Source organism: Lissotriton vulgaris, chromosome 1_2 (genome assembly GCF_964263255.1).
Source record: "Lissotriton vulgaris chromosome 1_2, aLisVul1.2, whole genome shotgun sequence".
Taxonomy (NCBI): domain Eukaryota; kingdom Metazoa; phylum Chordata; class Amphibia; order Caudata; family Salamandridae; genus Lissotriton; species Lissotriton vulgaris.
Genome location: NC_141686.1, coordinates 114,703,687 through 114,730,056, shown reverse-complemented (window position 1 = coordinate 114,730,056; position 26,370 = coordinate 114,703,687). Strand labels below are relative to the sequence as shown.

Below are 26,370 nucleotides of genomic sequence, written 5' to 3'. Positions count from 1 at the left end.
CCACTAGTGGAATGAGTGGGAGAGGCGGAAAAGCATACGCAAGTCTGCCTGACCAGTTCATCCATATCGCATTGCCTTTGGACAGTGGGTGTGGATATCTGGCGGCGAAGCTTGGCATTTGGCGTTTACGTGGGTGCCGAAGAGGTCTATATAAGGTTGGCCCCACATCTGAAAAAATGGTTGAAGAACTTGTGGATGAAGTTCCTACTTGTGGATCTGTTGTGTCCGACGGCTTAACAGATCGGCTATGGTGTTTTATACCCCTGGAACATGTTGGGCTAAGAGGAAAATGTTCTGAGGTATAGCCCACCTCCATATGTTCTGTGCTAGCTGAGAGAGTTGCAGAGAGTGTGTCCCGCCTTGTTTCTGTATGTAGTACATGGCTGTCATATTGTCCGTGCGGACTAAGACAGTCTTGCCTGATATTTGCTTTTGGAATGCTTTTAAGGCTAGGAATATGGCTAGTACCTCCAGGTGGTTGATGTGGAGTAGTTTTTGTTGTGGTTACCACCTGCCCTGCATGGTGTGTTGCAGTAGGTGAGCTCCCCAGCCGGAGAGCGATGCGTCCGCTGTCATGACTATCTGAGGAACCGGCTCTAGGAACGGTCGCCCTTTGGAAAGGTTTTTGGTGTTCCACCACTGAAGAGTGAGGTGAGTACTGTTGTACGGCGTTTAAGATTTCGAATGAATTTTCCAGATGCATGCCCTTATATAGGTACAATCCATGTTGCCCTTATATAGACATAGAAATCAAACCCTTATTTAGGCATCGACCATGCTACCCAAATACAGGTATGGCAACTTCCATCAGTTAATCATACGTTACAACAATTTCTTGGAAAACCAGACTCTTAAGCAGAAGGGACTTCCCCCTAGCCTATATATTGATTTCTCCAAGAAACTCATTATTATGCATGAACAACTATTCCTTAGGGGTTCATCCATTACGTTCATATGCCCGACTTTACGTCAAAGCTGGCATTCCTAAACACCTTCAAGGTATAAATATACCTTCACTTGCTATAGCAAAGCACGGTGTGGTTCGGTGCAGTTCGACGACCTACTTGCCCGACGCAGCTCAGTACAGCAAGTGCCGAAGGAAGCCGACTCTCCAGCTGACGCACTGACAAGAAGCTGTCCTCCTCTGCTGAGAATCCAGCTCCAGTGTTTGACTCCCCTTGTGGGGTGTCCGAGAAGAGAGATACCAACCTCCTTCATTCTAAGGTATGGAGCTGATTAGAACCTAGACAAACCTTTGGCAATTCATGGCAGAACTAAAACTTATGCTAAACAATACTTACTTCTTCCCTCGTACTAGATCTAGGTTTGGTACATTTGGGTAGGCGTATTTTAGAAGCACCATTTGAATATTTTAGCCTGTGTTATTTATGTATGTATTTTTATATGGCGTAGAAACCATACAATGCTGTTACAGTATTATTTTATAATCCTATTCTCGCTGTACGGATTATACTTTGCATTCAGTCTAATGATTGTAGCAGTTCACCTCTCTTGCATGAGAAAGAAGACTGTTCAATAAACCTTTTATTGAAAACGCCGTCTCACTATTTCTCTGCAACTCTGTAGAAACGAAGCATGCACAATTGACTGAGTAAAATATTTATCTATTGTTTCTACAACTCTGAAGATATTTTTCAGTCCTAGGGAAACAAAGTTGTCATGTTTATGCGGTTGTCAGAAACTAATCCCTTCTTGTGCATTCAAGAAAGTTTCTAGTGACCTCTGAGCTAGCTGGCACTCACAATTAGGTTTAGTATATTCGATAGAGGCCTACTGACCTAAGTCAAATCTATAGGATATATTACTCCAATGCGCAGAGCCTATTGGGAATATAGGAACTACACTACAGTACGACCATCCATCAACACTAGATCTGTTAACTGACCTTGAGCCTGGTTCCATTGGCGTGCTAAGCACTCTGTAAGGGGATGCATCTGGAGTCTTGCTTGAGGCACTATGAATATGTTAGAGGCCATCATGCTTATGAGTTGCATGAAAACTCGAGCTGGAAGAGAGTGTTCCGGTTTAAATTTTGTTAGAAGAGCTTGCATGTTTGCTATTCTGAAAGGAGAGGGATAAGCTAGCGCTTTTGAGGTGTTTATTGTGGCACCAAGGTATTGTTGTATGTGGGACGGTTGCAGATGGGACTTGGTGTGGTTTCCTGTGAACCCCAGGTTGTGATGTAATTGGATAGTGGCGTGAGTGTGTTGTACACACTGACTGTATGAGCTGGCTTTTATGAGCCAGTCGTCAAGATATGGAAAGACATGAATGTGCTGTCTTCTTAAGTGTGCTTCCACCACCGCCAGGCACTTGGTAAACACATGTGGTGCTGTTGTGACTACGAATGGTAGTACTTTGAATTGATAGTGCTGACCGTCCACTACAAATCTGAGATTCTTCCAGTGAGCGGTGTGAATGGGAATGTGGATGTGGAAATAGGCGTCCTTGAGATCTAGGGTAGCAAGGAAGTCGTTTTGTGAAAGAAGAGGAAGGACCTGCTGGAGTGTGACCATCAATCAATCAATCAGTGACACTTATAAAGCGCGCTACATACCCGTGGGGTCTCAAGGCGCTGGGGGGGGGGGGGCCGCTACCGCTCGAACAGCCAGGTCTTCAGCTTCTTCCTGAAGGAGAGGTGGTCTTGGGTCAGGCGCAGGTCGGTCGGGAGGGAGTTCCAGGTCTTGGCGGCCAGGTGGGAGAAGGACCTTCCTCCTGTAGTCGCTCTTCGGATGCGGGGGACGGCGGCGAGGGCGTGGTTGGCTGATCGGAGGTGGCGTTTGGGAGCGTAGAAGTTGACTCGGCTGTTGAGGTAGCTCGGGCCTTGGTCGTGTAGGGCTTTGTGTGCGTGGGTGAGGAGGCGGAAGGTGATTCTTTTGTTGACGGGGAGCCAGTGAAGGTCTCGCAGATGTCCGGAGATGTGGCTGGTTCGTGGGATGTCGAGGATGAGTCTGGCTGAGGCGTTCTGGATCCGCTGGAGTCTCTTCTGGAGCTTGGCGGTGGTCCCGGCGTAGAGGGCGTTGCCGTAGTCCAGTCGGCTGGTGACGAGGGCCTGGGTGACGGTCTTCCTGGTCTCGGTGGGGATCCACCAGAAGATCTTCCGTAGCATGCGTAGGATGTTGAAGCATGCCGAGGAGACGTTGTTGACTTGCCTGGTCATGGAGAGGGAGGAGTCCAGGATGAAGCCCAGGTTGCGTGCATGGTCTGTCGGTTTGGGTGCGGTGCCCAGGGCGGGAGGCCACCAGGAGTCGTCCCAGGCGGAGGGAGAGGAGCCCAGGATGAGGACCTCCGTCTTGTCCGAGTTCAGTTTCAGGCGGCTGGTCGTCATCCACTCGGCTACCTCTTTCATCCCTTCGTGCAGGTTGGCTCTGGCGGCGGCGGGGTCGTTGGTCAGGGAGAGGATCAGCTGGGTGTCGTCGGCGTAGGAGATTATGCTGAGGTTGTGTTTGCGTACGATGGCCGCGAGGGGGCTCATGTAGACGTTGAAGAGGGTGGGGCTCAGAGATGATCCTTGGGGGACGCCGCAGATGACTTCGGTGGCCTCTGACTTGTACGGTGGTAGGCGGACTCTCTGTGTTCTCCCGTCGAGGAAGGAGGTGATCCACTCCAGCGCCTTGTCCTGGATTCCGACGTTGCTGAGGCGCCGTACTAGGGTGCGGTGGCAGACCGTGTCGAATGCCGCGGAGAGGTCTAGGAGGATGAGGGCCGCTGTTTCTCCATTGTCCATCAGGGCTCGGATGTCGTCGGTGGCGGCGATGAGGGCGGTCTCGGTGCTGTGGTTGGCTCGGAAGCCGGACTGTGAGGGGTCGAGGGATCCGTTCGTCTCGAGGAAAGCGGCCATCTGCTTGTTGACGGTCTTCTCGATGACTTTGGCTGGAAACGGGAGGAGCGAGATGGGGCGGTAATTCTTGAGGTCGGTGGGGTCCGCTGTTGGTTTCTTGAGTAGGGCGCTGAGTTCGGCGTGTTTCCAGCTCTCGGGGAAGATGGTGGTGTCGAGGGATGTGTTGATGATGTCTCGCAGGTGGGGTGCGATGACAGCGTCGGCTTTGTTGAAGACGTGGTGAGGGCAGGGGTCGGTCGGTGATCCGGAGTGGATGGAGTTCATCGTGCGGATGGTGTCTTCGGTGCTGATCGGGGTCCAGGCGCGGAGGGTGGTGGTGGGGGGTGGTTGTTCGGTCATGGTGTGCGTTGGTTGGTTGTTGAAGCTGTTGTGTATGTCCGCGATCTTGTTGTGGAAGTATGAAGCCAGGGAGTTGCAGAGGTCTTGCGATGGGGTGATGTCGTTGTTTCCTGCGCTGGGGTTGGAAAGCTCTTTGACGATGTTGAAGAGTTCCTTGCAGTTGTGTGCGTTGTTGTCCAACCGGTCCTTGAATGCTGTTTTCTTGGCGGCGCGGATCAGCTGGTGGTGTTTCCGGGTGGCAAGTTTGAAGGAGGTCCTGTTGTCCGGTGTCGGTTCCCTTCTCCAGACTTTCTCGAGGGCTCGGCAGTTCTTCTTGGAGCTCTTGAGTTCGTCGGTGAACCATGGGGCTTTCTTGCTGCCGGGTCTGCTGGGCGGGGTCCTCAGTGGGGCGAGTTCGTCCGCGCAGTTGCTGATCCACTTCGTGAGGTTGTCGGCGGCCTGGCTGGGGTTCGCTGAGCTGGCAGGAGGGTGCTGGCTCAGGGAGGTGGCGAGCTGGTCTGCTGTGATCTTGTTCCAGCTTCTGCGGGCGGTCTGTTGCTGGTGGTGGTGGGTCGTTGTTTTCTTGAAGGTGAAGTGGACGCAGCTGTGGTCCGTCCATTGAAGCTCTGTGGTGTGGCTGAAGTTGATGTCCTTGCTGGATGAGAAGACAGCGTTGAGTGTGTGTCCGGCGAGGTGGGTGGGGGTGGACACCAGTTGCTTGAGTCCCAGGTTGGTGAGGTTGTCGAGCAGGGTGCTGGTGTTGCGGTCGTTGTTGTTCTCCAGATGGAAGTTGAGGTCTCCCAGGAGGATGTAGTCAGCGGAGGGGAGGGCATGTGGGCTGACGAAGTCGGCGATGTCCTCGCTGAATTGTGTGCGTGGTCCAGGGGGTCGGTAGATCAGGGTGCCTCTGAGGGTGGTGTTCGGGTTGGTGTGGATCTGGAAATGCAGGTGTTCGGCGGTGGTCAGGGAGTTGTCGGTGCTGGTCGTGAGACGGATGGTGCTCCTGTGGATGATGGCGATGCCTCCTCCCATCTGGTTGGCGTTTCGGTCCCTCCGGACGATCTTGTAGCCCTCTGGGATGGCGATGGCGATGTCGGGAGCTGAAGAGGCGTTCATCCAGGTCTCCGTGAGGAAGGCAACGTCTGGAGCTGTGGTGTCGAGGAGGTTCCAGAGTTCGATGGCATGTCTGTGGATGGAGCGGGTGTTGAGCAGGATGCACTTGAGGTGGGTACTGCTGGTGTTCGGCTTGGTGGGTGCTGGTGCGAGGCAGGTCCGGATGCAGGTGAACTTGCAGGCATGGCAGCTGAAGGGTCCGTGGGTACGTCGTGGAGAGGCTTGATGGCATTCTGGGAGTCGGCCGGTGTTGAGAGCGGTGAGGGTGGCGGCGGAGTACGTCAGGCGGGTCGGTCGGGGTCTTCGTGGGCCAGGGGTCCTGGCGCTGGTCGCGATCCGGTCGCGGACGGGCGTAGACGGGCTTACCTTTGGCGCGCCTTCGGCGCACAATCGGCGCGCCCGCTGCGCGTGACCGCTGCGCGTCCGCACGGTCGCCATTTAAGGCGAAGTGCGCGGGTGGGCGGAGCAGCTGGGAGGCGGGAGCGGGGAGGGAACAGAAGAGAAAAAGGGGCGGGGCCAATGTCGGTGGCGGGGAGCGGAGGGCGGCGAGGTAGGCGGCCAATCAGGAAGGAGACTGGACACGGCACAGGGGATACAAAGAAATTAACAGGCACAAATTTAGGGCAAAACAAATAAAAACAGCAAAATACGCGAGCAGACGGCAGAAACAGACAAGCACAAATTACGGGCAAAACGAGGAAAAACAGCAAAATACGCGAGCAGACGGCAGAAACAGACAAGCACAAATTACGGGCAAAACAAGGAAAAACAGCAAAATACGCGAGCAGACGGCAGAAACAGACAAGCACAAATTACGGGCAAAACAAGGAAAAACAGCAAAATACGCGAGCAGACGGCAGAAACAGACAAGCACAAATTTAGGGCAAAACAAGGAAAAACAGCAAAATACGCGAGCAGACGGCAGAAACAGACAAGCACAAATTTAGGGCAAAACAACTGGGAAACCAGAGGGGAGCGACCACGGCGTCAGCGAGGCAGAAGGCAGGCAGAGGGGAACACACGCAGCAGCTGGTGGCCGTGCGGCGCGGGGGTGTCCCACAAGTGGAAGTGGAAGTAGTCTGATTTAGGGGTCTGAGGTCTAGAATAGGCCTTCGAGAGCTGTCCTTCTTTGGGATAAGAAAGTACAGGGAGTAAACTCCCTTGTTTTGTTGGTGCAGGGGAACTGGTTCTATTGCACTTCTTTGTAACAGGGATATTACCTCCTGCTTTAGCAGTAACAAATGTTCTTGTGACATTGGAGGCTGTTTGGGTGGTATGTTTGGGTGGTAGATGTTAGTTCAAGGCAGTAACCCGAATGAATTATTTGTCGCACCCACCTGTCTGATGTGATGCTGGTCCAGACAGGAAGGAATTGTTGCACTCTTCCCCCGACTGGAGTGGAATGGTGTGGGGGGGGGGGGGGGGGAAGTCATTGGGTAGGGGTGGAGGCAGAGCGGGAGTTGTTAGTTTTGCCTCTGCCTTTGTTATTGTTACCCCTGTAACCACCTCTTTGGTAGCCTCTAATGAAGGTCGATTGGGTAGGGGTTTTGTAAGGAGTGGAGGGGCTATCTGAGGAGTAGCCTCTGATGGTGCTTCTGTATGATGAGCGACAAAAGGAGTGTCTGGGAGCTTGCGACTGCAAGGCTCCCATAGATTTAGCTGTGTCTGTATCCTTCTTCATTTTCTCAAGGGATACGTCCACATTAGGGCCAAATAGGTGTTGCTCATCGAATGGTTGATTGAGAACACAAAATACGATGTAAAAAACTCGAAAAGGTCTGGCGGACGAATTATAGCGAGCTGGACAAACAAATTCTCAATGCTGAGCAAAGAAGTTATAAAGAAAGAATCCTACAAGCAAAAAAGGCCTTTCTCTCCAAACAGATAGAAGATGCCAGCAATACCCCCAAAGAACTTTTCCAGACGGTCTCTTCCCTAGCAAACCCAAAAACCATAGAAATTCCCTCCAGTCTCTCACTATGTGAAAGTTTGGCCACCTTTTTTCGTGAAAAGGTCGAGAACATCTTCTTTTCCCTAGACAGCCAGGTGAAGATGTCTCCCTCGAGTGAGGACCCAGATTCCCTCAGACCTGCGGTTACTCTTCAACACTTCGAACCCATCATGGAAAAGGAAGTGATGAGACGCATACAAAAAAATAAATCAGGCTCCCCTCATGAGCCCTGTCCCAATGCAATAGCCAAACTAGCACCAGATGCCATCGCCAGGGGACTCACCCCCCTTTTTAATCAGATGCTGGAAAAAGGGGAATATCCTTCCAGATAGAAACGAGCCTCCATCCTGCCCCTCCTAAAAAAAAACAACTTAGACATCACGGAGATGAACAACTATCGCCCGATCGCCCGACTCCCCCTCCCTGCCAAAATAATAGAAGGTAGCCTGAACGCACAACTAAGCACCTTTCTAAAAACTGGCGATCATCTTGACTCTTCCCAGCACGGTTTTCGTGCGGAACACAGCACGGAATCCGCTCTGATCAAATCAATGGAAGACATAAGACAAGTGATGGATGCAGGAGGTAGAGCGCCCTGATCCTATTGGATCTTTCTGCAGCCTTCGACACGGTCCACCATAACTTACTGGTGGACCGGTTGAGGGCCTGTGGAATCCAGGGAAAAGCTCTAAAAATCCTACAGGCGTTCCTGTCCGATAGAACACAGTCAGTGGCGCTAGGAGGCCACAAATCGCAGTCATTTGTACTACCCTGTGGAGTCCCCCAGGGATCTTCGCTTAGCCCTACCCTTTTTAATGTTTATGTGTCCACCCTCGCCCCGGTGATTAGATCGTTCGGTTTTCAACTCACGGCCTATGCCGACGACACACAGATTGTGGTGTCCCTGCTACCCGGCAACACTGATAACACAGCAGGCAGATTCAAAAACTGTATGCACAAAGTGGGGTGCTGGATGGCACAAAGCTGCCTTAAACTGAACTCCTCGAAGACAGAGGTCCTGCTCTTTGGAGCAAGAGAGAACTTTTGGTCCCCGAGGTGGTGGCCAGGCGAAATGGGACCACTCCCCGTGCCGGTTGACAAAGTGAAAAACCTGGGCATACTTGTGGACAGCTCACTGTCCTTTAAACCCCAGATTAACGCACTCTCTTCCTCCCTCCATTATACTCTTAAAACCATCAGAAAAATTCTCCCGTACCTGGAGAAGAAACACAGGAAAACGATTGTCACTGGTCTAGTGCTCTCTCGCCTAGACTATTGTAACAGCCTGATGTTAAACGCCCAGCAGAGCGTACTCAACAAACTCCAACTGTTACAAAATGCAGCCGCCCGCCTGATCACCGACACTCCCAAATTTGCTTCGGTATCCCAGGACCTGGTGGCACTACACTGGCTGCCAATTCGTAAGAGAATTGCATTCAAGGCTCTGTGTATGGTCTTTAAAGCCCTTCATGATATGGGACCCTGACACATGAAACTGCTCTTTCGCTGGCATAAACCAGCACGAACCCTGAGGTCAGGAGAACTGGCCCTGGTCACGGTCCCCAGAATCAAAAGAGCTCGCTGGGGAGGTAGGAGCTTCTCCCTTAGGGCGGCAGAGACCTGGAACAAACTCCCACTTATGCTCAGACAAACTCAGAATCTGATGGCCTTTAGAAGAGGACTCAAGACTTGGCTATTCACTCAGTAAGCCTGCGCTCTCACGTTTGCCCTATCAAACCAGCGCCAGGACACCTCCGGGTAACAGAGCGCTCTACAAATGTGCCAAATAAATAAATAAGAATGGAACTCTGGACTTCAGGTTTGAAACCTGAAATGCGTAGTCAGGTATGCCTACGTAAAAGGACACTGGTGTTATTTGACCTTGAAGCAGTATCTGCCGCATCTAGGGCACAACGGATGGAAGTATTGGTGATAGTTTTACCTTCTTGTATGAGTTCATTGGACCTATTTTTAATACTTGTCTGGGAGATGCTGCATTATGGATTCCAGCGCATTATCATGTGTCCTGTCGTACCTCGCTAACAGTGCCTGGGTAATGGCGATGCGCCATATGTTTGCTGCCTGTGACGCCGTTCGTTTGCTAGAGGCGTCTAGGAGTTTATACTCCTTATCTGGTGGGGGGCCTCACCAGATGTTTGGGAATTGGCCCGTTTTCGTATATTGGAGACTACAAGGAAGTCTAGTGGTGTGGGGCTTTAATGTAGACTGGATCTGTAGGGGCAGCCTTATACTTTTTCTTGATCCGGGGGTTGATGACTTAAGCCCGACTGGATCTTTAAATACCTCTGGTGCATGCTTAATGACCACCTTAAGCATGGGTAGAATTGAGGTGTACTTTTGTGGGGTGTCAAACGTGTCCATGAGAAAATCTTCCCCCACGGGGTCTTTGTGCAGGTCTTAGTAGTGCTCCCCACAGGACCTCACTCTCTCCAACGATGATCTCTTCCTCACAGTGACACTGGTCTTTGCTAGCAGGCAGGAGTTTCTACGCCAGGCTCCAGGGCAGGTGGTTTTGATTTTCCTGGGTGATGTCCCCCAGTCTTGGTCACAGGCATAAGTCTAGCAGAGCATCCCCTCCACACACAGCCGTCTGGCTGCTAGGCAGATTACCAATTTTGGGTTCTCAATCTCCCTTGCTTAAAGTCTATTTCCAGACACAAAATGTCTGTCTGTCATAGCAGAAGGGACTCCGAGGCTCCCAGACGTACTCTTTATGATTGCCTTACCAGCCCCATCTCCTTTCGGAGATGTGTCCGGGTCCCTTCCTTGTGATCCATCACTGAATCAAAGAGCACCCTTTTGAAATGTACAAGGGGAGTCGTTCACGCACTTTCTCCACTATGTTTCACCAAGCTCTCAAGAATGGAGCAATACATAAATCAGTCTGGGGGATTCCTTTCATCCTCATGTATTCACCAGGCAGGCCTAGGCTTCCTGAAATGGAACACAGGGTCCTTGGTGTGATGTACCATTGCAGGCACACTTGCATTCAGCGTACATCACACAGCACACATACTGTCCAGTACTGTCACTTCCATTTATTGTGATACCTTAGTCGCACATTCATCTAGCACACACAATTGCACTGTGCGTACAACTCAGTACTGTATCCTTTCTGTATTTTACCATAGTTTGCTATTTACAAACACACTCACTGTGAGCACACACACACACTCACCACGCACACTTCATAACACTTCACCTTTCATATACTGTACTTTCGGTGCGCATATACTGCACAGCACTAGATATCTCATGTAATGTATTCCTTGCCGGCATATATACACTCAGTAAATGCACTAAGCATGCATGTACTGCAAGCATTGCTGTATGCCTGTAATTGACCCTTTCCAGGTACATATACATCCAGCGTAATCAACACTCCTGCACTGAGTAGCACTCTAGATATAACTAATGTAGGTCAACGGTGAGTTAAGAACATAGCAACGGAACATTTAAAAAAAGGTGAGTTAGCACATAGCAGCAAAACTTTAATACGGTGAGTTAGCCTGTAAGCCTCACTCTAGCGATACAGGGTAAAAAGGACCTGTCCACCACTACGGAACACTATACAGTATTTTGCCACCACTATGGTCATGTTGCTAACCCACAACTATGAAGGTTGCTCTTTGGTCCCCAATGAGAGTGGTGTTGCTGCTACCTGGTTTTAAGGAAATCCTTGCAAACAGAATGGGCGACAGTGGGCATCCCTGTCTTGAGAATCTTAAAAATGGAGAAAGGAGGTGGTATTCGGACCATATATCCGCAACTGTGCTCTAGATAGCATATAAAGGAGTTTGTTCCAGCAAAGAAATTAGAGTACTAATCCTGATATGAGTTAAAAGCTGAAATATGACCACTCTAAGGAGTCAAACGCTTTGGTAGCGTCAAGTAGAACAGAGGCTGCACTGAGTTGTGGAGAGCTATTGAGTGAATGAGTGCAAATAGTGCATAGGTTGTGGAGCATCCTGGAATACAGCCAGATGGATGAGGTCTAATGGTATCTGGAAAAAGCTGTAGTAAGCGGGGTGCAATCAATTTAGAGAGGATTTCATTATCAACATTTGACAGAGACAGACCTATAGGACTCTTATCAGTTCAGTGGCTTGCCAGGTTTCAGAATGGTGATGATTACTGGCTAGATTTCAGGAGTGTACTACCTCCTTGAATGCTGCTAGCGGGGTGGAGGGAAGGGGTATGGGCGTATTCTTTGTTAAAGGATGCGATTAATCCTTTATGGCCGAGCAGTTATCCGCAGGCATACATTGGATGACCTGCACTATGTCCTCAACTGTAAAGGGCACATCTAGGTATCATCAATGAGGTATCCTCCAGCCAGAGGACTTGAACAGAGTGAAGAAAATCATATAAGGCAAAGAGATTGTGTAACGCAGACAAGCGATACAGGTCAAAGTAGGAATGGATCATATTGTGTACAATGTCGTCGGGACTGGTGTGAACACTCTGCTGTTCATCAGCAAGTTCCAAGATGTAGTCACTGCTCCAAAGTCTGCTGGGGAGCCTGGCCTTCATTCCGACTGCTCTGCCTCCCTTACCATAGCGCCTAAGCACTGCCTCCTTGAGTGGCTTTCTCAAGGCGCAGTCTCATCACATTCTACAAGTCTGCTTCTGGGAGTGGCAAGAATACTTGCATCCTTAGACTCAAAATAGTTAGGTTCAAGTGTGCAGATGTCAGTTTACAGTTGAGTCCGCTGCATTCGTAGTGCCTTTAGTACCCCTGCCTCTCTAGACATGCAAGCTCCGCAATTACAACCGTAAACACTTCCTAAAGTGTTTTGAATGGTTATACATTAAGGGAGAAATACTCAAGGATGTCTTTTTTGATCCGTCTCAAAAGACGGGGTCTCAGAGCACATTCAGGGGAAGTCTCCATAAGAAGTCCCTCTTGCAAGTGGTAGGGGGGGTAATCTCTAAGACAATAGGGGAATTAGCTTACAAAGTCCAGGGGAGATGCTCTATTCTGGTAGCCCAGGTAAAACTGTCCCTAGTGACCAGTCAACATTCAATTATTAACCAAGTGTTGTATGTGGAAGAAAGGCACATGTCTTTGGTGCTCATGGAGTTCTTTAGCCACCATATATCTATAAAATTGTTATCTTGCATTATAGTGTGCAATTGAGCAGCAACCTCAGGGTGCGGATGTCTGGTATTACTGGATCTATCAGCTTTCTGATCTAGTATCACAAGTATCACCTTGAAATCTCCACCCTAGGGCACCGTACCAGGGCCAGTGCTGAGAATAAGACGCCAAACTTCTTGCAAAAACATTGGGTCCATATATGAAGGCTAGTGTGACAGGATGGCCCTGCAATATACCATGCAGCATATTAAATCTGGTCTCCTTGCTGCAATGCACCGTCTGCGTGCGCCACAATAAACCTTTTCAAATGATAATGGCAAGGTGGATTATGTGGCCATACGCATTTCTGCTATCCAGCCAGAGCATAGATGGGGGTATTTAATGTCGGTCAAGTGCAACTCTTTCAAGATATCAATGTGCTGTCTGCTGTGATAGGCAAGCATCAATCTCACCTTATTTTGATCATTTAACCTCAGACTTTCCAGGTCAAACACCTATATTAAGTTGCCGAGTGTGAGGAAGATCAAGGGTTCAGAGGTCAGTGCATTTTAGTTGTGCATGCTTCGTGTGGGTAACATGTATGTTTAGCTTCAAGAATAAGCACTATCTGTGGTTAGCTTCCGTGGAAAAAATAACATAATAACCTCTCTCCACCCACTTTAACACTCCCATCCAGCTGAAATACCATCAACCACCCCTGACCCATCCCACCATTTAAAATCTCAGTAAACATAAAGGGATACACCCCTTGGGCAGCCTTGTGGCCAAGCGTACAGGCCAGTTGGCTGAGGGTAGAAAGGGGAACCACAACAGGGTAAGGCTCTCAATTACAGAGGGGAAAGTGCCAAAGGTAGACTCAAGTCCGCTATCTGCAGACACAGCGCAACTATAACAGAACTATATTTAACACACTGTTTGCTAAAGAATGTTCTCTGTTTCACAGTCTGTCACACTTCGGCTTTCGGTGTTCCAGTGCAGCAGAACTAAAGTGTCTATCAGTCGTCGTTGCTGAGATGCCAAACAGTTTCAGCCCAAGGCGAGGCTCACCTGTTTACTCTGGGGGTCCCCAATTTACAAGAAAATGTCTCCACTGCTTTGGGAATCAGAAAAATAGTTAATCTTACATTGAAGTTGACACACAGTTTGGCCAGATATATAAGGGAATAAGTGGCTCTAGTCTGCTGGAGGAGGCGCTTGATGGGTAGGAACTCCTTGTGGGCAGACAATCGCAATTACCAAACCCTGATTAAGGGCAACTGTATTTCCTTAGTACTCTGTGGTTTTTCGCTCTATAGCCAGTTTCATGATAGTATCCATGTGTCTGTAATGTGGGGGGGGAGGGGGCTTCGGGAAGAGACTGCAGGCCCAGGCAGCATTGCTTGCATTCTATTGTGAAGACAGGCGATAGAGCGTCACCAAATAGGGAGCAAAGCATGGTCTCTACCTAGGTCTCCATCTTGTCCATGGCAGTAGAGTCATGGGGCACCTAAAATATAGAGAATGTTGTGCCTGGACAACACTTCAAGGTCTTCATTTTTGCTTTATACAACTTCCAGGACTTTCTCCAGGTGTAGGAGAAGTTGACTGGTGGTTGCTTGGGTATCTTCGATATCCGATGCATGGCTCTCAAGTTGATCAATTATGTCCTCATGTTTGTGCAACCTCTCCTTTAATAAGGTCAATCTTCAAATCAATAGTGTGGAGGTCGTTTTTCATTTCTGTAAATATATCTTTATGCAGCGTGATATCACCCGGTGTGGGCACATCCTGGGCCCAGCATTCCTTGCATATAGCTTAGTGTCAAATGACAATTCAGGCTCTTTATTATCATGTTTTCCCATGGTGAGCAAAGTGTGAACTGTACCACTAGCTAGGTTGCAATGTTGCAGTCAGAGGCGCATCACTCATTATGATCGCCTACGAGAGCAGGGCCCCAGGTCCTTCAAATCCTCAAACACTGCCAGGCAAGTATAGGAGGGCACAAGCAAATGCAGCTCCCAAAGGCCAATGCAGCGAAGGTTGCAAGTGTCAGCTGCGGCAGCCCCTCATGCAGTGATCACCGGCAGTCCTGAGTGTCTATATCCGTGGTGCCCAATAAGGCTGCCCAGGTCCTTACAACCCGATTGGCAAAGGGAATCTGCCGCCAGGACCCAACAGAGCCGCACCTCCGGGATAGACTGCTAATCAGGGAGATACAGATGGTATCAATGGTCTCGAAGGGACACCTCAGCGTCCGGCCCTGGTCCCGGGCCTGTTCAGGATGTTCTATTCCAGCCTGGCTCCTTGCCGCACACCACCTTCTTGGCAGCACCAAATGACTATACAGCGCAGCGCAATAGAGGCTCCCCTCCCAGCACAGGATCACATCGACCACCAGCGCCACCTGTCCAAGGCAGAAAAGGGGCAGCTCTCCTTCAACAGCCGGAGGAGGGCTGGAGCACAAGCATCGCTCCGGTAGCACAGGCCCCCAAGCCTCAAGCTGGTCCTGATTAGGCATTGGCTTGGGCCCACAAGCCCAATGTCAGGTTTGCCACAACAGCTACATCCCAATTGTAGTGTGGGAGCCACTCGGCCCACACTATACATAGTTGCACTTTTTATCACACCGGAGGGCGGGCTCCACCGTCTCGCGCAGGCGAGCCAATCAGGCGACTTCGGTGACGCTCCTTCCTCCTGCCGGTAAAACTACTCCTGCGCCCGCTGAGCCCCTGATGGCTACTGACGCTGCCCCTCCTCTCCAGGGAGGCTTCAGCATGTTTGCAGCGGCAACCCGACCCAAGGCGTCTCATGCGGGCAGGCACTTGCATCGCGAGGCTCCTGGCGCCTCTAATCCTGAAGAGGCACGCCGGCTCTCTGACGTAATTTGCTCCGGGTCGGTGCAACGAGGGAGAGCACACAGGCACACCAGAAGGCTGCTGTCGCGTGGTCTCTCCCTCACACCCCTCTCTCCCACACCTGCTCCAGCGTGCCCCTCCCACACATCGAGCAGCACGACTGGGAAGAAGAGCCTGGAAGAGTGCACAGGCCCAGCAGGTCACAGCAATGCTGTGAAAAAACCCCAAACTAATTACACACGTTAACACAGCAAACTCAGGCAGGAAAGTGAAAGGGATCCAAAAAAACAGAAAGGAAGGGGGAAGGTGCACACTGCCCATAAAGTAAATCCTCATTGTGCAAAAGGGTTTCAGGACAAAAAAAAAAGACACCACCAGGGCATGAGAAATACCAAGCAGAGACCAGCATAACAGCGCAGTGGACACACCTGCACAAAGGGTGGGAACACAGCTAAGGTTCAGGGCAACAGGATATACAAGTCGCAAAGAGCAGAGTGTTCGCTCACCCCCATACATAGACATGAGTCAATCATCCCAGGAAGGTGCTGCTGGCCCGCAGGCAGATGCCGCACAACCACCACCACCCCCGCAGCCATTGAGCCATGCAGCAGTATCGCCCCTCCCACCGGTAAGTGAGCTGGCAGACAATGCATCAGCGACCCCGTGCTAGAAATCGTGGATCGGCCAACTAGATCACTACTTCACTGGCATGAGAGAAACGGATGGAACGGTCAAGAGATCGCTAGTCATGTGCTATGGAGGCGGAGAACTGTATAATCTGTTTGAAATGGTCTTTAACACGGGGGCTGCCAATGACTACGATGCGGTGGTGGCGGTACTCAATCGGCACTTCGACCCTCAAATTAATCCTGACTTTGAGCTATTCAAGGTGCGCCAGGTGAAACAAGCAGAGACATAGTCGATTGAGGTCTTCTATGCCCAGCTGAGGAAGTTGGCAAGCTACTGCACGTTCCACGATCAACATGAGGACATATGGGCACAGATCATACAAGGGTGCAGGTTGGTGTTGCTACGCTGGCTGATCCTTAGACAACCGAGGATGTCGCTGGATGAAATATGGGTACTAGCATGGTTGCATGAGCTCTCAAATGCACAGGCAGACTAAATAGAAGCAGCTCGAAACATGAACCCAGCTACGTCCGGACCCCCTCAACCACCATCCGTCAAGTGAGAAAGGGTAGATGCCATTCAGAGACGCCCAATAGCACCACTCACAAGCCCGAAAGCGCCTACGAAAGGGCCCATTGGAAAATGCGTCATCGAGCACCCCTCCCCTCTGCCTAGAGGATCCTGCTAAGCAAAGGGCAAAACAGGCTCCCGGTATGGCAAGTTGAATCACTTTGCTAAGGTATGCAGAAGCGGAGGGTTAAGAGCAGCCGCCAGCGTGGAGTCTTGGCTGCCATGAGACAACTGTCCATGGAAGACAGCATGGAACAAGACGCCACCCCGCCAGGCCCTGGGTTTTGGATGTATGTTGACGATGAAGATGTCTTCGTGGTATCATCCATAAGCCGCGCAGACCACCTCACATGTGCTCAGTCCTCATAGCAGTCTCGGCAGTAGAGGCACTAATTGACACCGGAGCATCAGTCAATGTCATGGACAGTGTGCGGTATGAATGCCTCTCTCTCCGGCCTCCTCTCTCCCCATCTAAGGCGACGATCTACATGTATGGCAGGACCGAGACGCTTCCCGTGAGAGGGGTAATTGAGGTGGAAGTAGCCAGCGGAGGGCACTGCATCCCCCACCAAATGCCATGTCACTGAAGGAAAGAGGCACTCTCCTCAGCTGTCACATGGCTGAAAACCTTGAGTTGGTCAACTTTGCCAACCAAGTCCACGACTCCCACGCGGATGCCATCCTGCGGGAGTTCCCCATGTTGTTTGAGGGTCTCGGACGTCGCAAGGGTAAACAATTCAAGCTACAGATCGACTCATCAGTCCGTCCGACAGCCCTGAGGCATCGAAGGGTGCCTTTTCACCTACGCCCGCAGGTTGAGGAAGAACTACGGAAGCTGGAACAACTTGGGGTCATTGAAAAAGTCTCTGGCCCTACTGCATGGGTATCTACCCTGGTCGTTGCCCCCAAACCTACGCAGCCAGGGGCCATCCGGCTGGCGTAGACAATTGCCTTCCCAACATCCAACATCGCAAGCTAACTCCACAGTGGCCTCAGGCTAACGGGGAAGTGGAAGGCTTCATGAGGACCCTCAATCGGGCACTGAGGATTGGTGTAGAAAGAGGGGAGATGTGGAGGAGTGCCTCTAAACGATTCTTGAATGCATACTGCCAGACCTCACACTGCACTACCCGTTGGCTCTATCACATGAGCTGTTTCGCCAGGCTCCACAGGATAGCATACTGAAGGAACCGGCATGGCGCCCTGAGGAACTGGACAGGGATGCCACTCATGCCACGAGGAAGGCCACCAACCAAAAGGTTAGCATGATGCAAAAGGCTCAGCCAGCAGACATACGTGTGGGTGATCACGTAGTTGTCAAGGATCGACACCCAGGCTGGGAGTTCCGGACACCATATGAGCCTGAGGTGTGGTAAGTCACTGACGTGCGAGGGACCGTGGTCTCTGCCAGGAGATGCTTGCACACCTTAGCATGGAACATATCATGGTTCAAGAAGGTGGACTGGCCCCAGGCAGTGTGGGGAGAATACTCCGAACATTAAAGGATTGAGGAAGAAGCCCTGACACCGTTGTCAGCTCTCTGGCAGATGGCGATCCACCCAGGGAGGAGAGAACAGAAGGAACCGTCAGCAGGAAGATATATCTCATGTAATTCAGGGTTGCTCGTCCCTCTCTGACAGCCTCGCCAAGGCAGGGCCAAGTTCCAACTCCCAGAGCCAGAAGTATGGTCTCTGGCCAAACCCTGCTCGAGTCAAAGGCTTCGAGACTTTGTGGCTGCCCGCCGTGAGAAGAATCACAGAACAGAGGGACAGTAAGCAGCTAAAGAAAAGGAGGGTTGTAGTGTGGGAGCCACCAGGCCCACACTATACATAGTTGCACTTTGTATCACCCCGGAGGGCAGGCTCGCCCAAAGGGGATAAATAAATCGGCGCATGACTGCTTGTGATCTTGCCCCTTACTACCAAACTGGTGTGCGTGTACTTTATTGCAGCGGGGCTCCATTTGCAGGCCTCACCACGTGGCACGGAGGCAACCAGCGTTCGGCCCACTACTCCAATGAGAATGGGCTCAGCCGCCCAAGGTGAATGCACAGCACCGGAGTGGCCCAGGGGACAAGACTTTAATGCCCTCTAGACCAGGATGATTATCAGCTTAATTTAGGGTGACCAACTGGCATAGGTGCAAATTCAGGACGGTGAGTGTAAAAATTCAGGACAAAGGGTCAAAATTCAGGACAAAACTTCGGGACAAAAGGTAAGTTTTACAGATATGTCAGAGGTGGTCGCGCAATAGTATATATGTAAGTAAATAGACAACCACCTAAGTACAAGTCAAAATAGGTTTATATTAGGTTGAGACAATCATGCACTTCACGGTTTTTCAGTATGGCTGCAGCTTGCTGCCTTAGACAATTCAAAATTCGCATCTCACTCCAGCAGGTACTTTAATCATCAGACAATGGTTAACCACACCTAAATATGTGAAGCTGCTTTTATTGTTGATTGAAAACTACTGGATATATAAGGAACTTTGGAGTGCCAGCCCCCTGTAACAAAACCGCCCCTCCCCCCTTCCAGCCTCCCAGGGAAACACCAGATGCCCAGTCCGGCCAGTCCTGCCTTGCTATCACCCTTCAATGGTACCCCTCATCTTCACTTAGACCGTCTCTCATGTGTATTTAATTTCTCTTATAGTGTTACTCATCCCAATTATGTAGGGCAGGGTGTCGGAGTGCGTTACATCACACACATTATATAGAGACAATGACTCATATTAGCGTGAAAGTCAATGTATAGGAAATGCTACTTAAGATAATGGGTGCTACAAGGTGTAATCATTCTTTTATCTATTATTCAGTCTTTCACCATTCATTCTGTCCTTTCACCTATGTGCCCATTTATATCCAAACATATTCAACCATTTGCAAACCTATCCACCATATATCCTTCCATCCATCATTACACTCATCCATCCCTCCATCCACCCTTTCAGTCATCCATCCATTATTCATCTACCCACCCTTCCACCCCATCCATCCATACAGTCATCCATCCACTCTTTCACCCATCCATCTATTCCCTCATCCATACAGCCATTTCCCCTTTCACCCATCCAGCCATTCATTCATTCTCTTACTCATCCATCCACCCAGTCACTTATCCTTCCACCCATTCACCCTTCCAGTCATTCATCCTCCCTTTCTCTCTCCATCCCCCTTTCACTTATCCATCCATCCATCCATCATCCACCGATCCATCTACTCATCCATTCATTTATTCCATCCATTGATCCTATTACTCATCCATCCTTTCACTCATCCATCCATCCATGATCTCATCCATCCACCCTTTCACTTCTTCACTCATCTATTCATCCTTTTGTCCATCTACCCCTTTCACTCATCCATCCATACATTCACCCTTTCACTTATCAATTCAATCCATCCATCCATCCTTTCACTCATCTATCCACCCATTCACTCGCCCATCATCTAAGCTTTCACTCATCCATCCATCCTTTCATACACCCATTTACCCATTTATCTACCCTTCCACCCATACATCCATCTATTTACCTTTTCCCTCATCCATACTTCCACTCATCCATCCATCCTTTCTTTTATCTATCCATTCACCCTTTCATTCATCCATTCATCCTTTCAGTCATCCATCCAGCCATTCACACATTCCTTCACTTATTTACTCACCCACCTTTTCACATTATGAGCTGAGCCTTTGTCTACAGAGTTGCAGACAGAAGAGGCCCATCAAGAACTTCACCTTGCTGTAGTTCCTAAAGCAAGGGGTGGGGTGGGGGAAAGTTCACTATGCCCCTGCACATAGGCAGTCTGAAAACGTAGAAGTCATGAGTCATGCATGATGCACAGTGCCAGGATGTGAGGTGACTGTGACATGGTGTTGTTTCCAGGGCTTTAAGTGGTGTAAAAAAATTGGGGGGTCTCTTCAAAGGGGGTGTTCGATGTAATTAAGGGCGTAGTTTAAAAGACCTAGGTGAAAAATCTGCGCTAGCGTAGTGTTCCTCTCGACTGGTATTATGTTGTTTATGTCTTTGCATCCAGATATATCTATACTACTATTATAAAGAGAGAACTTGCACCTTTTGGCAAGGTAATCTCGGGAACCACAGCGCCAATCTACACACCTGATACATCTTTGAAAATGTCAGGGTGTGTAGATGGACGTAGGCTATATAAATTTAAAAAAAAAAAGCAAAATAAAAAAATTAATTTACAAAACAAAGTAGTCCCCTGAAAGTAGCGCTGGCTGCGAAGCGACGTGAGTCATGACGAAGGAGGAGCGGCGGCGTCATGGAGGAGCGGCGGCGTCATGGAGGAGCGGCGGGGCGGTGGTGCAGTGAGTAGCGGCGGCGATGACATGAAGAGGCGGCGGTGCAGTGGTGGCAACATGAAGAGGAGGAGCGGCGGGTCAGGTAAGAAAAGTAAATAGGCGGGGGCGAGAGGGAGTCGGGCGGTACTCGGGAGGCTGGAGGCGGGTGGGCGGGAGACTGGAGGCAGGGGGGAGGGGGCGGGAGGCAGGAGGTCGGGGGGCGGGAGGGAGTCGGCGGGTGCACCGCTCGACAACATGCTGCCCCAGCCACCTTCTGGCCCCGGCCTAAAAATGCAGCCCCCAGCCCCCTTCTGCCCCAGGCAACGCTGGGGCGGGCTGCTAGTATATAATACAGCAAGTATCATTACACCAACAAAAACAGGACTATTGGCTTTGTCAATGGTGGTTAGTTGCTTAAAATAAAAAAAAAAGCAGCAACCATGGCTTTGTTGGATATAATATTGAAAATACTTCAGTTAAAAAATGATGACAGTGAAAGAACGATAACCCGTTCTTTTTAACTTATTTTACAGGCTTCTTTATATACACTGTTTTCTCAGGTTGCTAAAGTTTCAGCATTAGCGTTTTGCCTTTTATTTTACAGAATGCCCTGCTGTACACTGAGGCAGGAGGAGGCCGCCACATGCTTTAACAGCATAGACTGCCCCATTGACATTCTCAATGTGGCAAACAGCCCCATACAGAATGACAATGGGCGGGGAGGGGCTGCTCTTTTGCTAGAGGAGGAGCGCGAGGCACCCCATCAGGAAGGTGAGGCCTCTCACAGGGGAGCAGTGCTGCTCCCTGTGATGGCCAAAATTACGGACAAAGGGCGTCCGTAAAAGGTTTTCTCACGGACAACGGACGTGAGGCCCAAATTACGGACTGTCCGTGAAATTTACGGACGGTTGGTCACCCTAGCTTAATTCTGTAGCAGGCATAGCATTGCTAGGCAAAAAACACAGTTGATGGACAGAATGTAGAACAATGTCATACATTCACCCCAGTACAAGGATCTGGGCCTAAATCCATCGTTTTTTTGCACTCCACACCACCCTGGGTTAGACACTGGCTATATGCAAATCAGCTCTGACCCTGTGCCCCATGGGAACAGTCCAGTCCGAACTACCAAGCCATGTCTTTCCCAGACCGGAATCAAGCATCCAAGGACCGGTTTCTGGCTATCAGCCTTCATTCAGCCTGGATAGCTTGACTCCAGTGGTGTGGAGAGCCTGGGACTCACGTCTGAGTATACCCAGCACACTCGGGGTGAAAATTGCAAAAAACACAGTTGATGGACAGAATGTGAGTCCCAGGCTCTCCACACCACTGGAGTCAAGCTATCCAGGCTGGTGAAGGCTGATAGCCAGAAACTGGTCCTTGGATGCTTGATTCCGGTCTGGGAAAGACATGGCTTGGAGTTCGGACTGGACTTTTCCCATGAGGCACAGGGTCAGAGCTGATTTGCATATAGCCAGTGTCTAACCCAGGGTGGTGTGGAGTGCAAAAAAACGATGGATTTAGACCCAGATCCTTGTACTGGGGTGAATGTATGACATTGTTCTACATTCTGTCCATCAACTGTGTTTTTTGCAATTTTCACCCAGAGTGTGCTGGGTATACTCAGACGTGAGTCCCAGGCTCTTCACACCACTGGAGTCAAGCTATGAGTCCCAGGCTCTTCACACCACTGGAGTCAAGCTATCCAGGCTGATGAAGGCTATTAGCCAGAAACCGTCCTTGGATGCTTGATTCCGGTCTGGGAAAGACATGGCTTGGTAGTTCGGACTGGACTGTTCCCATGAGGCACAGGGTCAGAGCTGATTTGCATATAGCCAGTGTCTAACCCAGGGTGGTGTGGAGTGCAAAAAAACGATGGATTTAGGCCCAGATCCTTGTACTGGGGTGAATGTATGACATTGTTCTACATTCTGTCCATCAACTGTGTTTTTTGCAATAGCATTGCTAGGCGGCAGCCATCTTGCTGCTGGACTCTCTGGCGCCCGCCTTCTTTACCTTTAAATATACGTATGCTGCAAGCTGTTATGATCATTTCACCCCCCCGCCCCCCGATTGGGACACTAAAAGTAATCTGCAGTGGATTACTTTGTTTCAGACGAGTGACTTAAATGTGATTACACTATTTTAATTTCCAGTGCCACACCTTACCTCTCATGCCACAACGTTTATGTAAAAAGAAAAGCTAGCATACAAAATCTGATAACCCACATGAGTGACCACATACCTGCAGTGCCACCAATGGGTCGAGGTCGTGCCACTGATGGCATCTCTTCTGTGTACATTGCCCTTGAGGAGTGCTTCACCTCAGATTGCTGCTGATGGTGGTGATCTTGATCGGTGGAGGGCATGAATCCTTGCCCAAAGCCAGTTCTACAATGGTAAAACAAAGGTTCACTTAACACCTAGACTTTTAAAATTTAGACCGAACTGCTAGCAAGCCATACAGATCTCAGAGCTTCTATCATAGATGAGCAAAACACAAAATGGAGTTGAAAATTCACTAATGGAGAAATATAAGCAATATCATATGAATTAAACTTAGAATAATAATTTTGTGGTATTGTTTGAACATAAAAAGTTATTCTTTATTAGGTAGTCTGTCCATATGAATAGCTGAAGGAGACTAGGTGGCATCAGTTGAATTAGCCTCTCACATCACTTTAAACCCTGCTACAATGTAAGAAAGTATAAATCAATGAATGTGTGTGGGTGCTGCACACTGTAATCTTAATTTGATTTGTTTGTTCGGTATGTGTGCTACCTTTGATTGGTGCCTGCTGACACCTTCAGCATATGTATATAGCCTGGCCCCTACTGGCTGCCAGGACTCAAAAGTGCACTACTTAAAGAATTAACAATTATTCCATTTCAAGCATTTCAATTTATATTTCAACCTCTGTTACTCTGTTCTTTACATATTCAGCTGGCATATTCATCATATCAAAAAATCAATTATCGAACAAATTAATTGACATGGTAACATAAATCAAAACAAATTAAATACATTGAATACATCAACCCAATGCATTTCGGGACCAGACGGCCCCTTCGTCAGGGGTCTATTGAAGAAAAAGAAAATGGAAAAAGGAAAACGTATTACTGTTGGTGCTTGTGAGTTTCACAGCTACTTTCAATAATCAATATCATTTGACGATTTTCAGTTTTCATTATATCTCACATTCTGAGATAGAATCCTTTGTCGCTTTGCAAATTCTAGAATAACATACTTATTTATCTAGGTTTGTTTTAAAAAAAATTTGTGGGCATTCATATTATTTATAATGTGAGTAATAACATATGTTTGCTAATTGATTTAGAATCTGCAATAAGCAAAGCAGTGTTTTTATATATATGAAATTATTCCTTGGATTATCTATGCGTATCTTTATTGTTAACCTTTTTATAGGCTCACCTGTTGATGTCATTGGGTTGTTCTTATTTGTGGATATTCTATCTATTTATGAAAGAAATTAAAGAATATGTTTACTAGACAGTTATCGAAATTCTGGCTTTCACAAGTTTTACCGATATATTCAAAATGCATTACCTGCGAGCCTGAGCATGTAGCGTCGGTCTCGCTTCTGCAACCAGATCAAATTATACTGTAAAAAACGGGGAGGAAAAGAACCACATTTTACCAAGGTTCTTCCAGTTGATTTAAAAAAATAAGTGTGTTATCAATAAAGACCAATGTTTACCTTATGTAAAAGCGCTTCAGAGCCTTTCTACTCGTCAGCCTCGTGCTGCCTACAGTGCCCTGTACAAAGGTTTAAAAAAGTGCAGTTTTAGTGAACGAGAACTTTTACTCACGATAACAAACGTGTTTTAACTGCAAGTTGGATAATCACCTGCGGTCCTATGCTGTAGAGCTTCGGTTCCGCAGCGCTTGTATTGAGCCGCTGACTGAAAAATTAGTAACGACGAAATTTTAGTTTAGTTTACAATGGTACTACGAGAATATTATTAACTTCTCCAGCGCGTTGCAAAGAGCTTTCACGTCTTACCGAGTGTTCTGGTTTCAGCCTGTCCAACAAGGTTCCGTTCCGGTGTTTGGTTTCGCGGCAATTTTTTTAGTCCCTTATTAGGTTTTATCGATTCTCGCCACTGGTATAGTAGAAGGACTGCGAGTTGACTATGTAGGTTAGCTTATGTTTAAAGCATGGCGGCCATTGTTAAATGTACTAAGAGTAGTATCGATTATTCTAGTTCTAATGTGGTATCAAATACTGGGTTAAACGTTGGTCTAAATTAATCTGATGATTTAAAAGGGTGTACAATTAGGGAAAAAATAACTTCTTTAGGAAAAATAACCCAAAGGCACCATCATACCTTGCTTTCATAGTAAATACCATACATAAATAGAAACGAATTCTAAAGTGCTCTTTTGAAGCTATATAGCAACAATTACGCAATTTTCACAGTCCATTTTTTGTCTGTGATAAGTATATATATATTATCACATTGCTTGATTGCCTGCCTATTTACAATCTCATTTCAATATGTGAAATCTAAATTTGTTATGGATGTCTTGTTTCTTAGTGGTGAGTATGTTATTTATAAGTAAGTATGTTTTTTACGGATTCTGTTTGTGAATTTTGCTTGGTGTACCGCGGGTCTGAAGTCCGGGTGCTTTAGGACTAACCACCTTATTTTCTGTTTATAAAAAACAGATCATCTCCATTTTGTCATTAAGTCCAAAAGGGACTAGTGTCTGTAGTCTCCGTATCCAGTAGGCTTCTCTTTGGAGAAGGGTCTTGGCATTGTCAAAACCTAGTTTCTGTGGAACTTGCTCGACTATCTGAAATCTCAGCTGTGCTATTAAATGTCTTAGTTCTGTCCAATGTTGTTAACCTTTTTATAGGCTCACCTGTTGATGTCATAGGGTTGTTCTTATTTGTGGATATTGTATCTATTTATGAAAGAAATTAAAGAATATGTTTACTAGACAGTTATCGAAATTCTGGCTTTTACACGTTTTACCAATATATTCAAAATGCATTACCTGCGAGCCTGAGCATGTAGCGTCGGTCTCGCTTCTGCAACCAGATCAAATTATACTGTAAAAAACGGGGAGGAAAAGAACCACATTTTACCAAGGTTCTTCCAGTTGATTTAAAAAAATAAGCGTGTTATCAATAAAGACCAATGTTTACCTTATGTAAAAGCGCTTCAGAGCCTTTCTACTCGTCAGCCTCGTGCTGCCTACAGTGCCCTGTACAAAGGTTTAAAAAAGTGCAGTTTTAGTGAACGAGAACTTTTACTCACGATAACAAACGTGTTTTAACTGCGAGTTGGATAATCACCTGCGGTCCTATGCTGTAGAGCTTCGGTTCCGCAGCGCTTGTATTGAGCCGCTGACTGAAAAATTAGTAACGACGAAATTTTAGTTTAGTTTACAATGGTACTACGAGAATATTATTAACTTCTCCAGCGCGTTGCAAAGAGCTTTCGCGTCTTACCGAGTGTTCTGGTTCACATATAGCATGAGCACAAAAGCTTTGCCATTTCTAGACGTCTTGGTAGAAATTAAAGATAATTCTATACACACAAGAGAAGAGGAGAAGTGTGGCTCAGTGGTTAGAGGCGGCAGACCCGGAAGCTGAGAGCGGCCGTGGACCAGGGTTCGATTCCCGACGCGGCAG

At 48.5% G+C, this 26,370-nt stretch overlaps 1 protein-coding gene across 1 annotated transcript in view; it reads right to left on the bottom strand.

Moving 5' to 3' along the window:
* KIAA1549 (KIAA1549 ortholog) overlaps positions 1–26,370 on the bottom strand; it is a 539,186-nt gene that overhangs the window by 55,002 nt on the left and 457,814 nt on the right. Inside the window, exon 18 of the mRNA XM_086952955.1 lies at positions 22,953–23,098. Within this exon, the coding sequence (XP_086809081.1) occupies positions 22,953–23,098 (146 nt within the window). The remainder of the gene's footprint in view (positions 1–22,952; positions 23,099–26,370) is intronic.